We start from the raw sequence: 17,159 nt of genomic DNA, 5'->3' as shown, positions 1-17,159 counted from the left end.
CAGCTAGCTCAAATTCCAGAATCTCTAAAAAAATGTTGGCCTGAAAAAACTACTCCAAGAGAGTTCTCTTGTACTGTACAACCTTCAATGGCTTAGAAGATGCTCCTGTTAAAGCAATGACAAAGTAACAAGAGCCCTCACCAAGAATGGAGAAGTATTTATTGGCATACTCAGTTCCTGAAGAACCAGGAAACTACAGATTAATATAAATAAGATTAAAAGCTGAAACACTGGCACGGGAAGTGCACCTTAACCAATAAAATACAAGGACATGCTCTTGTGTTAGCTTAGGATTTTCCTGCTTCTTTTCAGACACAGACAAAATCAGTTAAGTCTTTAATTTTACCCAGCTACTAACTCTGCAAGCATCATAAAGGGCTCAGTTCAGGCTTAATTCCCTTTATATGATAGACTCCCTGCTATCAACAGTATTAAATTACTCTGCCAACCTAAGAGTAACTGCACTCATGACATCTACATTACAAATGAACTAACTACTCTGCCTGGTACAGAAATCTCAAGTTACTAAATGAAACAGCAGAGAATGAAAAACCCCACACTTTCCTTAGAGTTTTTATACAGCACCAAATTTAACAAAGACATTCCAATATTATATTCTCAAAGAAGGCTAAAAAGAGTAAAGCATATCTGTGAAGGATTCCCCCAGTCTCCCAAAAAATGCCTGAGAAGGCCTGAACTGAGGGTAACCTTCAGCCTCACATGCCTGACTAAAAAGTGTAAATAGGATTGCAGGATGTTTCCTTCACAAATTCAGCTTTATTAAGGCCTCCAAATTCTTCCCCTCCAGGAAACACAGCACTACTTCTCTGTCCTGTATTTCTGTGGTTGATTGCTCCTTCTTAAACACAGGCAAAAAACTCCACTCACTTGTATTCGTTCCTCTCTCTTAGGTCTCCAAATCTTTAAGGCATTTTGATTTACACTACCACACTCAAAAAGACATGAAATCTCTCATAGTTTTGTGCATTCTATAGTTTCAATCATCGTATGATTTCATTAGGGAAACTGAAAACCATGGAAAGTAGTTGACAAGGAAATGGCCTCCTTAGTCACAACAGTGACTCTTCCCAGCTTTCTTTCCCAGCCAAAAACACCCTAAGGAACAGAATCGAAGTCCTATTAAGCAACATATAAGATTATCAACTGATCCTCTTGTATACAGTAGGTCTATCAGTCATTACTGAGACAGATTAGATTACTTCAACTATTTGTCCTTGACAAATTCAGCTATTATATTCGACATACTTACAAACAGCTTTAGTGCCAGAATTTTTTTCAGGAATTCAAAAGAAGAGGAGTTTGCCAATCCATAGCTCTGCCTGTCCTTCTAACATTAATAATAAAGCAGCCACCATGCTTCTGGTTTTCGTGTCTGTGGTACCGCAGACATTTCTAGAATACTAAAGACTTTTTTTTCTTGCTCTTGAAGCATTCTCAGGTAGAGATCAAATAGATTTGGAAAAGCTGCATTTCTAGACATCCTGGATATTTCAGATTAAACACCTGGAAAACCAAGAAGCCTTACTCTGTATTTTCAAAGATCATAATTACATCTGAAAAAAACCTGTCACCAAAAAAGTCGCCAAACTATGAAAGGGATATCAGAGACAGTCGTGGACAGAACTGAGAGCCTCAACATACCAAAAGAAACATCTGGGCAACAGCATTTCCCACCTCAAGCTGAATTCACAACTCACCTACCAGTACAAAAGCTGCCATCTCCAGCAATGTATCAATGGCCAGCTCAGTGATGAGCTTCTGCCTTTCTGCTAGTTCTTACTGAGGTTCTACCAGCACATTTCACTCGGCAAGACAACCCAGTGTTTGGTTTCTGAAGCCTGCACTACTCAGCAAAATTATGCTGCGAAGGATCATAAAGACAGACTTCACTCTACAGACATGATTAAGCCTTTAGTACTGGTAGAACTGCCCCACACTAAAAGCCCTTGACACCTCCACCTTTAAACAACAAAATGGGCTAAGTTACACTTCAGAACACACAAAGAGAGAAGAACGAGATGCAAAGCAACAGTAAAAATAGTCCCTTCAGCTATTTTAATATCCAAGTCTGCAGAGGGTGTTGTGGGGATTTCTTTTTGGTTGGTTTCAGGTTTAGGGAAGGGGTGGCATTGTGGGTTTTGCATGGTTGATTGGTTTGGGTTTTTCTGTTTACTTTTTTATCACACACTGGCCCTTACAGCTTGGGGGAAATAGTATGTATTTATAAACAGGCAACAAAGAGCTGCTTTATCTCAGCACAGTGAAAGGGCTATCTAAAGAAAGAAAATAGCCACGAACTGCCCAAGACGACCAACCAGAGAAGTTATCTGATTGCACTATTTGAGAGAAACAGCCTCTGAGATTAGTGAAGAAAGCAATTTGCATGGCTTTGTCCTTCTAAGACCCACTAGTCAGTGTATGTACTGAGAGATATTTTATTAGTACCTGTCAGTTCAACTACTTTGCAGCAAAGAAGAATTTTAAATTGACTAAACATTTAATTGGTAAGAGACTGACATTTAGGGAAACAAGTTTTGTATCTTCTAATTAAAAGAAAAAATAAAATGCTGTGCTGACACCACTCAAAATACCAGTTCTCTCTAATTTTGTAGGAGACTAGGTTCTGCACAGTAGCACTAAAAGAAAGACAAATGCTCGACCAAGGAACATTAAGAGTTCTGTGTTCAAATGCAAGCAGGGACCATCAGCACAAAACCATGGCGAGCTCATTTGCTTTACATGGTGCTCTCTTGTCCTCTTCTGAAGGACCACAGAGTCATTAAGGTTGCAAAAGACCTCCAAGACCATCAAGTCCAACCTTTAATATATTAAGTACCACAGAGGCCAAAGGTTTCAAACAGTTTAGGGAAGTATGCTTAAAATAATACTCAGAAGAAAACAACTCGCTTATTAGAGGAACTGAAATAGAATCAAATGCAAGTGCTGTACAGTTGCAAGCAGAATCTAAAAAAAGAATAGAAATCGCTATCTGGGCTACCAGACTAATGCCCTCTCACAAACCAGGTGTCAGTAAGGCAGTCACATGACTACTACTGCCCCAACACTGCATTCAGGCAAACAGATTATGTGTTCATTTCCAGATTGTAAAAAATAATTGATTTTCCGCAAAATCATCTTTCGATTTCCCATACATTAATAGAGAATAGTGACATGATTCACAAAGAAAAAAGGGGCTGCAGAGAAGGTGAAATAAATTCAGGTGTTTTTTAAAACCAAAACTCCACCTCTTTTTCATCTTATTATCTGCTTAAATAACCTTTGAACAACCGTTCCGTGACTTAAGTTAAAACTGGGAACGGTTAAAAAAATATTTTTTAAAGATTATATGAATGTTAATTTGAGTCACATCATTCTCTGTACGTGACTTGAAGTTGTGTTCTTTTTGCCACGGGTTCCATTACCACCCTCAGTTTTACAGGCACGTCTCTCCATCGTTATGCAGTAAACAAAGGACAGCATTTGCAAGCAAGTGGTTGACTAAGAGCGGGGTTGTAGGTGTGTTCAGAATTAGTTCTCCATCCCCACCAATTTCAAAACAAGCAGTTTGGGAAAAAAACGCAGGGAAGAGCTGCATTGCTGAAAGTCGCGCTGGCTGTGAATCACGGTGTGAAAAGACTGCAGGGTTTGAACAAGCATGGTGAGGGTCAGGACCAGCCACACACGGGCAGGTTCAGGTCTTCCCAGAGAAAACGTTCCACGGCGAAATGTGCCGGCGCTCCCCGGCGCTCCCCGCCCGGCCGTGTGCGCACAGGCCTGTGCGGCACAGGACCGCGCTCCGCCGACACAGAGCCAACACCCGAGCTACCTGCTCGGCTAAGAGCCGGGAAACGACCGCGCCGACCCCCTCACCCAGCACTGCTCCGCAACCACCCTTCCCTCCGCGTCCTTGTCACAGGGGACGTGCCCGGGCGCTGCCGCTTCCCACGGGGCTCTCGTCCCTGCTCAAGAGAACCGGTCCGGCCGTGACTCGGCACTGTGGCCCCGTTCCGCCCGGCCCCGCGTCCCGCCTCACCACGGCCGAGCCGCCGCTCAGCGCCGCGTTCCCCGCGGGGCTCCGCCGCCCGCCATCCCGGCCGGCACCGGGCTCAGAGCGTGGCGCAGACAGCGGCGGCCGCTCCCGGCTTCTTCCGCGTCGGAGCCGCCGCCATTCGCCGCCCGCCGCCGCCGGCCCGGCACAGCCCCGCCCCCGGGCGGGCACACGGCTGCGAACTACAACTCCCGACAGCCCCTGCGGCCTCCCCCGCTGCGGCTTCCGGCCGGTGCCGGGATGGCGCGGTGCTGAAAGGCGCGGGGCGCGCGGCGGGGCGCGCGGGCCTTCCAGCGCCATGTACAGGTACGGCGGCACCGGAACACGGGAACGTCGGGATGCGCGGATGCGCAGGGACACGGCCGTACCGCTGCTGGGCTGCGAGGGAGCCCTCGCGGCCGGTACCCCGGCTGCTCGGGGGTGGCTGTGCGTGGGAACCCCGGGAGCGGGTGTCGGTCCCTGGGGAGCGGGAATGGGATCTCGGGCGTGGGAGCGGTGCGGGGATCACAAGGTTGTGTGCGTGTGTATGTGTGGCCCCGCGGGTGGTCCCGGGAGTGCGGGGAGCTCTGCCCTTGGAGCTGGCGGGGCGGGGGCCGCCTTTCTCCCGCCCGCAGCGGGCGGCGGCCGCGAGTGGAGCTCCTCCCGCCTGCCCGTGCATCCCGCCCCGCTGCCCGCGCTGCCGCCCCGCCGTGCGAGGGTCCCGCCCGCTGCTGTCGCGGCTGCGTCCGGGTTTGGTGGTGTTGGGAGGCTGCCGTATCCCGCCGCCTCCGTTGGCTCCACTCCCCGGTCCCTCGCCCGCCCCATCCGGGAGCGGGGCGCGCTCAGTCCCTGGCGGGATCTTCCCCAAAGTCTGCCAGACGGAGCACACGCCTGCGCTGTGGCCGCTGCTTGTGCTTCCAGCGCCCGCAGCTCCCACACTTAGTCGCTCTGCGTGTGGATGTGGAGTACGAGTGACTGAAATGCTTCAAGGATCCCCACCCTGTGTTTGGTGTCAGTCTGGCAGTACCCTCAGATCCTCTGGGTTTTGCTGTGTCTGCAGGAAACACCTCCAGGAGATCCCATCCTCTAGCACTAATGTTTCCGCCAGCCTGGAATGGGACTCCGGCAAGACCTCGGAGCTTCTCTCGGGCATGGGAGTGTCGGCCCTTAAGAAAGACAAGCTGGGCAATGAAAACACACCACAGGACCTGCTGGTGTCGTCACCCTGTCTGCCTCCAAAACGGCAGAAGGTGAAGGACAACGAAAAGGACTTTGTTATCCTGCGCCGGCCGTGGCTGCTCCGAGAGACAGAGTCAGGTATCGTCACCCTGCTCCAGGTTCTGCTTGCCCTTCAGTAGAGGTGGAGAGTGGGCATTACAAGTCCACCCTGCTTCATTGTTTACTTTTTTTTTGCTCTTACCCAGCAGAATGTCACTTTTAGATCTAGTGGCTTTCAGGCTTGGGATGATAAATTCTATTTTATGTATCCATTTAAACAGGGGTAGTGTGTCTGGCTCTCGATTTGAGGTCTACAAAAAGCATGGTTCTCTGCTGCCTACCCCTGCGAGCTCCTGTGCGTGTGTGCTGGGGGGGGAGTTGTGCTGCACGTCCCTCTGTCCGTCTGGTCTTGTCTATATGTGTGGGACATGGGTGGCACCTTGGCCCAGCAGGGGCCCTTTTGTGAATCAGTGTTTTAAGGTTGCTCAAAGAATCATCAGCAAAGGTAACAGCAAAATGAGGTTTAATGTAAAAGCGAAAGTATGACAAAGTTTGTTTGCAATGTTCACTCTAGTTAGTAGATGGTTAAAGCACACAGAGAAAAAGAAGGCTAAAATCAGTCAGTCTAAAACCAAATTCAATCTGAAAATTATCTGTTTGGAGGCAGAAGGGGAAGGGTAAGGAGTGCAGGCTGAGGTGTACCGGCAGGGCTGTGTCTCAGCTGCCGGTGGGGGCAACCACTGAGCGATGTGAGTGACTGTGCCAGAGAGCTACAGGGAAAGTACACCAAAGGATGGAAGGCTGTTGGGCTGGAAAGGGACTGACAGGGAAAGAGCAGGGCTCTTGGACACTCGAAGAGGAGGTTATCAAATGCTGGGTTCCTTTCCCTGGTGTCAAGATGTGGTTTTAGCCTGTGTGAGTATGGGATGCAAAATAAATAAGCAGCTCTTTCCAGACATTGTGCTGTCACACAGAAGGTGGGCATGCCTTCAGACAATCCTGTTTTTATATGAGACAGAGTGCTGGGTCAGAGGCAGCTGTTACTGAGCTCCACCACCCAGAAATCTCCCATGTGAATCACGACATCTTCTGGAGCCCTGAGAGAAGCTGCAATTGCACCGTATCGTTTCAGATAATTCTTGGAGTGGTGATAGCAAGCATGTTTTAGTAAGCAGTTTGTAGCATCTCATTTTTCCTGTGTATCACACGGAAGCATAGCTTACATTGGGCTCCCTTCTGGGACCTTTGTATGCATAGGAAGAGTGAGCATTTTAGCGGGGGGGTGGTGGTGGGAAACACCAGAGAATCATACAAGCCTTAGATTACGGAGGCAGTAACTAAGATGCTCTTGTTTCCCAAATGAGTATATGAGTAATGTCCATGGCTTTAGTATGTATACAAACTTGATATTACACAAACCTTTGCATTTGCCAGTCGTGCCTAGGCAAAGATGGTAAAATCCTACAGTGATGAGCTGCAAGGGTTATGAATAGTGGGCTGATGTCTGATGTAGGCTGATGTATATATTTTTCTGTAGAGAAACTGTAGAGGTGCTTTTAACAACCAAACCAAACAAGGCATCTGACCAGCAGGTAAAAATGAACCAGCTTTAACTAGAACGTGTTTCGTTCTTTCCCTAAAGGTATTTCTTTGGATGCACTTCCAGATGAATTGCTCTTGGCAATCTTTGCCTATTTGCCCCTAAGGGACTTGCTGAAAGTTTCTATGATTTGCAAGAGATGGCATCGACTTTCGTAAGTGTTACTTCTGTCATTTAGTACTATGGAAAACCTTTGTTTCCATAGACGATTAAGTGGTCTGGTTCTCACCTTATTTATACATATATAATTGAATTTGTGCCATATGTGGATATGTATAACCAAGAGATGACTCATGTATTTTAATATTATTGTAATCTATTAAATAGCTTTCCCTTCTCTGTCTGTTCTTGACACTGAAAACTTGCTGTGGTTGTGCTCATAGCTTGGACCCGTTTGAGCTCACTAACAAGTAAAATTCTATGCCTTAGGTTTGATGAATCTCTCTGGCAGACTCTTGATTTGACTGGTGGGAATCTGCTGCCAGGAGTGCTTGGACACTTGTTGCCTGCAGGAGTTAGTGTCTTCCGCTGCCCAAGATCTTGCATTGGGGATCCATTGTTTAAAACAAGCAAGTAAGGCTTTTTCTGCATGTTCTGCAGAAACCATGTCTCAAATATTCACAGTCTTTCTGTGTGTTTTTGGTTTTAAGGTAGTCGTAACCAGCAGCAGTGTTTCTGCTGTCTCTGGAGTGTAGAAGAGCTCATCAGTGGTTAGGCATATGTTGAAACAGGATGATCTGCACTCACCTGTCAGTTATTTAAAACCAAGTTGATGTGATTTTGTTTTTTTTTAAGTATCAAGCACCATAAGGCACTTGCAGTTTGTATGTTGTAGACCCAAGAAGTATCATCTCCAGTGTTCTTTTATGGTACACTCAAAAAAATAATTTAACTTCAGCAGGATAGACTTTCAGGTGTTACGAGGAATCAGTAGAAATATTTTCTGCACGTTCTGCATGCTTTTAGTGTGTGGGATATATTTGTGATATGGGGAATTTGTGGAGCAGGTTTTAATGCAATTTTAGAAACGTCACTTTCTTCGTGGTTTGTTTTTTTTTTTTTTTTTAGTCTTCTTAAAATTCAGCACCTGGATTTGTCAAACTGCACAGTGTCTGTTGCAGATCTCCACAGTATTCTCTGTCTGTGTGAAAAGCTGCTGAACCTCAGCTTGGAGGGTCTAGTGCTTTCTGACAGCATCATCAAGTGAGTGACATGTGTGGGAATGTTCAGTAAATACCTTCTGTTTGGTGCCATCATTTTGTGCAGGCTGATGAAAGAATGCAGTGGAAAGTTGTTCATTGTGGGAGTCTCTTGAAATGGCCAGGGGCCTTTTTTTTTTTTTTCCTTCTTTTCTCCCTGCCAGTTCCCCAGAGTAACAGGAGGTTGGAAAAACTGCTCGTCTCTCTAGGGTTTATGTGTCCATGTAAGATGTACAGCAGAGCTACTTTTATTTTTCCATTTTTGTGCTCCCAAGAGAACTCTGTGTTTGGTGTGCAGGTTCTTTTCCATTCCAAGGGCTCTCAGTGGCTCTCCCACCAGATGCTCATTGTGCTTCTGCACTATTGCTCACTTTTTTGTTGACTTTCACTCTGAAGTCCTGGAATATTACAGATTCTGTCAAGCAGACATGGTGTTTCTTGGTTGGATTGCAAAGACACTAATGGGTGTACAGTCAACCTCCTGTTCAGTCACACCCGGTGACTGTGGAGGTGCCAGTGGCCATAGGTCAGGTGGCAGAGATTCTGTCTGTTCTGCTTTCTGATGCTTTCCTCACTCCAGGGAGGGGGGAACCAGAACACAAATAAATCAGTGTGGCTTGATTTTTGATACTGGGTAAAAACTGTCTGAAAATTGGGTACTAATCAGGCACTAATGCCAGAATTTTATTGCCTTCTGAACAAATGTAGATACTGAGTGTAAGGGTTCTTCCAGGTTTGGCTAACTGCATGTGTGCTCTAGTCTTGCAGACAAATGCATTCAGAGATGCTATTTGGACATGTATTTTGTTCTGGAATAAGCTGTCTTGCAGAGGGGTGATATCAGAAATGGGATGGTTGCTTTGTCTTTGCTAAAGGTGTAGTCATCTCTGATAAGCTGTGGTGTATATTTATTGGCATACAACAGGAAAAGGTGAAAAGAAACCATTTCCTTGTAAACTTAGTAGTTTATAAATAGGCAGACTTGTCAGCATGTCAAGTAAATGGACAGGTATCCCTTTCAAGGTTTTGCCCTGATGCAGCAAGTAGAGTTGAGGCCCTTCGTGACTCAGGTTGGTCAATTGATTAAAGATGCAGTACTTCATGTTTAATGAACAATTCCCTGCCCAGGAAATTAGGTCTTAAAAATAGTCACATCCTAGCAAAGTAAGCAATGTTACAACATTTAAATTTTATGAGATTTTTCTTTTTTTTCTCTCTACAGGAGCATTGCTAGGAATCCCAATTTGATACGACTAAATCTCTGTGGGTGCTCAGGGTTTTCTGCAGAAACCTTGGAGCTGATGTTGAGCAGCTGTTCTATGTAAGACAAAACCAGTTTTTTGCTATTCCTGAAAAAAGGATTTTTTTTTTTCCCTTAGGCATCCCAGTTATACTTTTATGTAATACTCTTTTTCAATGTGCTTGTTTCTGTTCCTAAATGCCTAACAGTTGATTATTACCTAAACAGTCAGGTAAATTCTTTCCATCAAGCAATTTTCTCATTTAATAGCAAAGATGAACTTCTGTAGTTTTTCATGAGTTTTGCGAATCATCTTTTTGGGTGGGTAAACACCATTTATGTTCCTTTGATATCATGTAAATTTGATTTTCTTTATGAAAACAGTATGTGATTCTCACAAAGATGAAGTGTGTGTTTTGAAACTGGAAAGTGAAGTTCCAGACCTCCCTGTGCAATCAGAGTACGGCATGAGTGGCAGAGAACACTGTGCCTTTCCATGATGGACTAATCCTTCCGTAACCTTCTAGTTCATGAAAGGCTGTGTTCAGATTCACAGCTCCAGTGATTAAACCATCTGCTGGCAGCACATCATTGAACTGGGCCCCAGTGAGTTTGGGATTTATATCCCAATCTTTCTGCTGACTTCCTGTGACCTGCAGGACTACATATGTAATCTTTCCTTCTGCAAAAGCAAGTTTTTTAATCAAATTGCAAATTAGTGGGCAGCCAGAGCCTTAATCTTTCTGTTGCTTGGTCTGATTACTCAGATCATGAGCTCTTTAGAGGATGGCAGTCTGTGCAGTGCACAGTGAATAGCAGATGGCAAACCTGATCCCAGGAATGCTAGTGGCAATTTAACTGTTTTTTCATTTTATGTAGAGAGTGCTAAATGCTCTGGTTGTGCGTTCACTGTGTTTTTGTCCCTTGGTTACAGCTACAACACCTGCACACAGAACAATACATTGTCCCAGCCCCATGGTGACAGGCTATAGGTAATCAAGCACGTAAAGAGAGTTAAGCTCACAGCATGACCAGTGTTTATATAAAACGGTGAATTATTTTATGCTAATTAGGATTAATTGGTCATCTGACCAATGCTAATAATGGGTGGTGGTTTTTCCTCTCAATGTGACCATCTGTTCAGTTGTAACAGATTCAGGTCACAAACCCGATGAAAAGACAGTGTCTCCTTGTTGCAGTTCCTGGAGAGAACCTTCACTTCCTAAGATATTACCGAATCCCTCCAGTTGAAAGAGGCTTTGGGAATTCACTTTAACCCCTTTCCCTGATCAGGGTCTAAAATCAGCACTGTCCTGTTGGATGAGGATTTTCTCTGTTTGGATCTTAAAAATCTTAAAAGTCAGATTCTCCTGGATAACCTGCTTCGTTCATTAGTGCTTAATTATTGTCATACTAGGATTTCCAGTCATGAATACAGGAAGTTGACAGTAGGCATGATACGAGTATTTGCTTTAAAAGTACAAACTGTAGTAGAAAATACCAGAACTTGAACTGCATTTCAGCCATTCTTGTAAACAACTCTGTTCATTTGTCTGTAGGCTGGAGGAGCTGAACTTGTCCTGGTGTGAATTCACAGCTACTCATGTGAAAGCAGCAGTCAGTCATGTTACTTCGAAAGTCACCCAGTTAAATTTAAGTGGATACAGAGAGAACCTACAAATAGCAGGTAAACAGCAGTGTGACAAACCTTTATCCCACTATGGGATAAAGCATCAGGCTTTAGAGTTTCTTCTGGTTGGCATTCACTGTATAGAAGAATCACGTACTAACAGTGACTTTTTGTGCTCTGTATAGCTTGAAGTTCTTGCTGTCAGAGACTCTTACTCATATTTCTGCCTCAGTTATGAAGGGTGAGATGATTTTTCTTCTGAATTTAAGAACAGTCAAGTGAAAGCTCATTTCTTCTTCAGCTGAAAGGAACAGACTTACTTCTGAAGTAAGTCCTGGAAGCAGGACTTTGTGTGCTATGATTTAGTTCCAGGAACAGTATCTGGAAGGCTTTCTTAAAGCTTCTGCCGTTGTGGCTGCTGAAAGCATCTTCTGAAGGAGAACAGTTGTAGTAGCTGCGTGAGTTTGACTGACATCCAGATACCAGTTAATTTGGAAGGCACATAATCTCAGTAATCAACTTTTAACCATTTACTTGCTAATAGTTCTGGGAAGAAAAGTTGTGTTAAGTTGGAGGGTAATAGAAAAGGCAGAAAAATCTAGATTTGGGGGAGGGTACATCAAAACGAACAAGTACATAGCTAAAGGGTGAAAGTCCTTTTGTGGTAAAGAGAATTTAATTTTCGCAATGAGTGAAATATGACAGTAGGACATTGGATGACATACAGGGGGTGACCTCTCATTTCTGTTTAACATCACACAGACCCCTTCATGCATTCCCTTTGTTGGGAAATAGGTAAATCTTCTTATCTCAGCCCCAAACCGATAAACAAATATGCCACATAATCTTATCCACATCAGGAATTTGAACCATGGGGCCTCTAATTGGGCCGTTAGCTGACCTCTTCTGTTTGTCAGACACTTTCTCTGAGTGACTTTACTCTGTTTTAGTGGAATTTATCAGGCAAAAGACTTGAATTAATGATCATAATTAAGGTATTGTTTTGTTTAATTTCTGCACATGAATTCTGAAATAGCAAAATTCTCTTGCTTGTTGTTGAGCACCTTGCAATGGCTTTTAGGTGATACCTGAACCACAGATGATTCAGTGCTACTTGCAGAAAATGAAAAGAAAGTCTCAAAAAATCTAGTTTAAATCAGGAAAACCATAACTTTTTGTCATGAGGAAAGAACTTTTTGGGGGTAAAAATGGAGATGCCTAAAGGATTTGGTGCTGTGAAAGGGTGTTTGATGTATGGAAAGTTTTTGTTACTTTTTCACTACACGTAAGTATTTCAGGCAGCAGCTCACCATTACTATGTTTCAGTAGATTTCACAGAAATACCATTTGAATTACTCTCTTGCTAAGTTGATGGTTGGTGTAGTTGACTTCTAGGGACAATTTGCTGAACTAAATGTTTCTGTATTGCTGAGGGTTAAAAGAAGCCCATGTAAGGTATCTTGATAGGCATAATCATATGCTGTAAATCTTAAGCATGTATCTTTTAGTTTAAAAATTGTGATTTAGTTGTGGAGTCTCAATAGAGAAGACAGAAATGAACATGTGTGGAAAGTGAGTAGGCTGTGTAAAACATGTTCATCTTGTTACTGAAAGAGGGACTGTCTCTGTGTGACCTCTTTTCAGATGTGAAAACACTGGTGGAGAGGTGTCCTTTGCTTGTCCATTTAGATCTCAGGTAAGAAGACCTGTGCAGCCAGTCCTTAAATCCTTATGGTTCAAGGGATTAGCATTGAGGCAAGGTTGTGTAGTACTGCACATCTGGAAGTACCACTCAAACTAAACCTACAAAAGATTTGCTATTTGGCATGACCTAATCTGGAGAAGGTAAGTAACCTGAAGATGTCTTTGTTACCCCAGCATAAATACTTAAAGGATTTGTTAACTAACAAGAGATAGTAGTTGATAGGTAGAATGGAAGGATGCCTGGAGTTATTTAGCCTAGCACCCTAGAGAGGGTTTAAGTCATCTGATACAAATTTGTTGCTTGGCCATGTAACTGTAAAAAAAGGTGTATTTTGGTTTTGACCTAGTCAGTTACAGTTGATGCCTTATCCCTAGTCCTAGAATTAAGTCAGACATGGTTAAGGGATAAAAGGGTTTTTACTTCGGTATTTAATACGGATTTTTTTGGTGCAACAGTTTGTCAAGGTGGAACACGCCAAAATGCACACACCCCATATATTGCATATACAATTTTATAGACCTTGCAAATTAGCATATCTGACAAAGATTCCCCAATGAGAGGCTTAAATGAATGGTGTGACATCTCCCTGTTCGAAAGTATTCCCCCCCAGATGGGCCTAATCTTAGTTTACAGAATACGTTCTAGAGAGGGCCTTGGTTTTTCAAGATAGCACAAGGCTTTCTGGCCTCCAGCTGTGAGGCCTTCAGGATGTGTGGTGTTCTGGCCTAGCAGAATTCCAGGACTATGCTAAGATATCAGGCTTAAAGAATTACAAGAATGTGTGCTAAGGACACTGAGAATACATGAAAGGTATGTAAAAGGAAAAGGCAAAAAAAATCATCATGGCATCACAGTAATTTGAAATCTGTGTGAAGAACTTGCCTATTCATGGCATAAGTTCTGCTGCAGAGTATCTCTGTGAAGAGAAACTTCTGCTTCACTTGCCCTTCAGTGAAAATCAAAATTCCTCCCCCAACAATACGTACTTACTAGAGATGAGTTGCTTCCATGTTCAGCAAAAACATACTTCAGTGGCAGAAAAAGTAGATGTTTAATAAATTTCTCTGCCTGAATTTTGGAAATACCAGATTTACTGCTGCTTTATACTTAAACCTTTATTTAATATGTTCTCTCAACAGTGACAGCATGATGTTAAAGCCTGAGTGCTTCCAGTATTTTAAACAACTCATGTTCCTACAACATCTGTGCCTTAGCCGATGTTACCAGATATCACCTGCTGCCTTAGTGTAAGTAACCTCTAAATAGCTTTGTTTTGCTGTTCATGCAGAGGGTAAGTTAATTTAAATTTGCTTTATTTTAGGTTTAGAATTGCAAACTGTTTCACAAAACTTACTGGTATGAGGAATTGGGAATAAAACCAAGATAAAATAACCTGACTGCTAGAACCTGTACCTTTTGAGAATCCAGACTGGAATCAAAGCTGAGATAATCTTTCAGTGGTGTCAGTCTGTACTCATGGAACTGGCTGCTCCATGCATGCCTGGTGTCTCCTGTTAGTGGCATTATACCAGTGGTACTCATTGCTGGAATGGGAGGTTGCAGTCCTGCCAGTGACCAGTATCAATATCAGTCCCAGACTTCTGAGTGTGCAGCAAGGATTGGAAAAGTTGGCAGAGTTGACAATACTGGCTGGCCTAGTAAGCTGTGTATGTTTGCTTTTGTATGCACCTTTATCAGTTACTGATTGTGACTGAAACATGGCTTAGAGTGACTTGTTCATGAGGCCGTTCTGCCTTTTACTAGTATAGAAGCTTTCAGTCCTAATAGTTTCAGGAAGGACATCAACCCAAAGGAAATGGTCAACAATAAGAAGAAAGGTTGTGAGAGGAACAGGACTACTAAAGATGAGGATCTGAAGAACCTTCTCTGTAGCAGCATGTGCCTCAGCCTTTAGATTTTGTCCAGTACTTGCTTATAAGATACAAAGTTTAGATGATGACTGGGAAAATGTAAAACAATCAAGACGCTGGGTCTGGCTACTCACCAAAATACTGCTACAAATTGGAGACTGACTGATAGTACTCAAGGGCTCGTGTCCTCTGAGACACATCCTGGCACTTCATCTGGGCAATTTCTTCCACTTGTTCTAGGTTTTTAAGTCCAGGGATGTGAAAGGGAAAGGATCAATTTGTTTTCAGTCTGTGAGAGAGATTAGCAAAGAAGTAATTTATTCAGCCAGCTTCCTGAAGTATCAGTACAGCATACTTGTTTCAATTAAATACATGCTTAGGTAGTTTACCCTCTTCTAAAAAATTACTGAAATGAAGTTACCTAGCTTGGGTACAGGCTGGAGAAAAAAAAAAGTTTTTTCTGTTTCATGATTAATTTCATATTTTTCTTTTCCTAGAGAGCTTGGTGAAATTCGAACACTGAAGACTCTTCAGGTATTTGGAATAGTGACTGATAGCTCCCTGCAGCTCCTTGAGGAAGCACTGCCTGACATGAAGATCAATGGTTCACACTTCACCAGCATTGCAAGGCCAACTGTTGGCACCAAAAAGAGCCATGAGATTTGGGGCATCAAATGCAGATTGACACTGAGAAATCCTAGTTTCTTGTGATCACGTACAATGCACCGGGTGCCATGGACACACTCTGCGTTGAAGCTCCTTAGGAAAAAAAGTGCTGGAGCACCTTTTATCATAGTACTGTTACTGTCTAACTTGGTCTCACTCCTTAATGTTGTTTCATAATATTTTATATTAGTTTTTTGTACTTAAAGCCTTTAAGAAATCTGATAATCTGTGAGCAATTACAGAATATTTCTTTCAGTCTTTCTTTTTTACAGGGGATCTTTGAAAAAAAATACTATGAAACAAATCAACATAATTAAGTAATGTCAGCCTCTAGCAACTGTCTGCAATTTCTGGAACAGCTTGCAGAGGTGCTAGGTATCTTTATAAGGTTTATTAAGGAATTTGCAGAATTCAAAATGAATACTTAGATATTAAATCTATTCAACTACGTAACTGAGAAAAAGGTACAGTAGGATGAATGAATTAAACTTGAAAACAGTAAATTGGGGATATCTACACAGAAGCAGCTAAGAGACAGCTCAATACCATACCAGTTAAGCAGCATAAAGGAGCTACAGTGAGGTTTTTTTTAGGAGGCCATAAAGGAAATGTTTGTCTTCAGTAGCCTTTTTTTTTGGCCAAATAGTCTGAAAAGCCCATTCAGAATTACCATCTGTAAAAATAGATGCTGGTTATCCATTATTTCATGTTGTGGTCCTAGGTTTTCTGATTACATATTACAGAACCTTAATGTAACTTCTATGAGCCTAATCATAGTTAAAACTTTCTGTAAAGAATAAGATCTTTCAACTGCAGCTGATAAATTGGTAGAAGTCTTGTGGGAGGAGGGCTCAAAGGGTTCTAGATATGACCAAAAATGAGAACCTGGGACTGCAGTGTAAGAATGCTAAAAGGAAGAGATGCTTTGGTGCTATCAAGAGACATAAGTTTGTCTTCTATAATAGTTTGTATGTAGTAGCACTTCAGTTCTTGTGTTTGTATCACTAACCACTATTGTCTAGAGTTGATTTTTTTTTTAAAAAGTCCCAGGAGAAGCTGAGTAATTGTCCAGAAAGAAAAAAGAAAACCAAATAAAGGATAGGGACAGGTAATGACTTTAAATGAAACTTTTATCTGCATCTGTTATCAGGGTCCTCATGCATAAGCCTAGAACGTTCCAGCAGGTATTTTAGCTGATAATTTATAGGGCAAAACTTGGACCCTGTATAGGGCATAAACATAGTGCAGTTTTTCCCATGAATGCAGTAAGCAAGCAGCTGAATTTATTCATGGATGTTTCTAAGAGTAGCTGACATATTACTGTAGGACTTTGCATGGACATAGCTTTTCCCATTGCAGTCTTGAGAAAAAGCATTCAGGAATGAATACCTGGTGCAGAACAGATTAATTACTGTGGAAAGATTGTATGAGTACTAGAATTTGATATTTAACTTGACTTTCTAGAGTATAGTAAATAAAGCATTATCTTGTAATCTAAGTTGGTTTGTTCTTATTAAATATAACAGTGTAAGGAGTTTATAATGGGCTTGTATCTCTTATAAAGGAGTTAATGGGCAGCATACCTTGTGAAAGCTGGAGGAGTGATGGGAGGTTGGAGGACACTGGATATTCTATTGCCTCAGTTTGCTGCCTTAGAATTACGCTTTAAATTACTTCAAGAAAAAAAGTAAATCTTTGGAGCATAGCATTACTGTAAATTCTTCTTCTCCCTATGCACAATGTAACTCCATGCAGCTTCTCTTGCATTTAATAAAGATCTGAGAAAGTGCTAGATTGTACAAAATGACTGATGGCTGGGAGAATGCTTTCCCTGATTTGGCACCAGCTTTGGGTCATGGGTTAAAAGGAGAAATTTCTCCTAGCAGTGTGTCAGCAATGGTGGTTTAGAGGACAGGGTCTTATCATGAATACTTTCAGCATTTATTAAACTATGCTTTAAAACCCTGTGCAGAACAGGAACA

The 17,159-nt window shown here is 42.7% G+C and overlaps 2 protein-coding genes across 4 annotated transcripts in view; one reads left to right on the top strand and one right to left on the bottom strand.

Annotated features, from left to right (window-relative positions):
- LMBRD2 (LMBR1 domain containing 2) overlaps window positions 1-4,191 on the bottom strand; it is a 32,618-nt gene extending 28,427 nt beyond the window's left edge. For both annotated transcript variants that reach the window (XR_014227279.1, XM_082301603.1), the window contains exon 1: window positions 4,055-4,191. The gene's annotated coding sequence lies outside the window, so the exon portion shown is untranslated. The remainder of the gene's footprint in view (window positions 1-4,054) is intronic.
- Window positions 4,192-4,298: 107 nt separating this feature from the next.
- Window positions 4,299-16,767, top strand: SKP2 (S-phase kinase associated protein 2; the record flags this gene model as incomplete). 2 transcript variants are annotated; one of them, XM_082301539.1, is made up of 10 exons in its annotated part: window positions 4,299-4,375; window positions 5,109-5,365; window positions 6,909-7,020; window positions 7,296-7,439; window positions 7,935-8,069; window positions 9,288-9,386; window positions 10,865-10,992; window positions 12,580-12,631; window positions 13,780-13,887; window positions 15,009-16,767. In XM_082301539.1, the coding sequence occupies 10 exons, from the start codon at window positions 4,368-4,370 to the stop codon at window positions 15,220-15,222; spliced, it is 1,257 nt and encodes a 418-aa protein (XP_082157665.1). In that variant the 3' UTR covers window positions 15,223-16,767. The 2 variants fall into 2 exon arrangements, with proteins under 2 accessions (XP_082157665.1, XP_082157664.1); XM_082301538.1 differs by lacking the exon at window positions 4,299-4,375 and having other exon boundaries at window positions 5,029-5,365.
- Between the last annotated feature and the right edge of the window lie 392 nt (window positions 16,768-17,159).

The sequence above is a fragment of the Coloeus monedula genome (assembly GCF_965178545.1).
Source record: "Coloeus monedula genome assembly, chromosome: Z".
Classification (NCBI taxonomy): Eukaryota; Metazoa; Chordata; class Aves; order Passeriformes; family Corvidae; genus Coloeus; species Coloeus monedula.
Note: the sequence above shows the minus strand (reverse complement) of the source record. Positions and strands in the feature narration are given on the sequence as shown.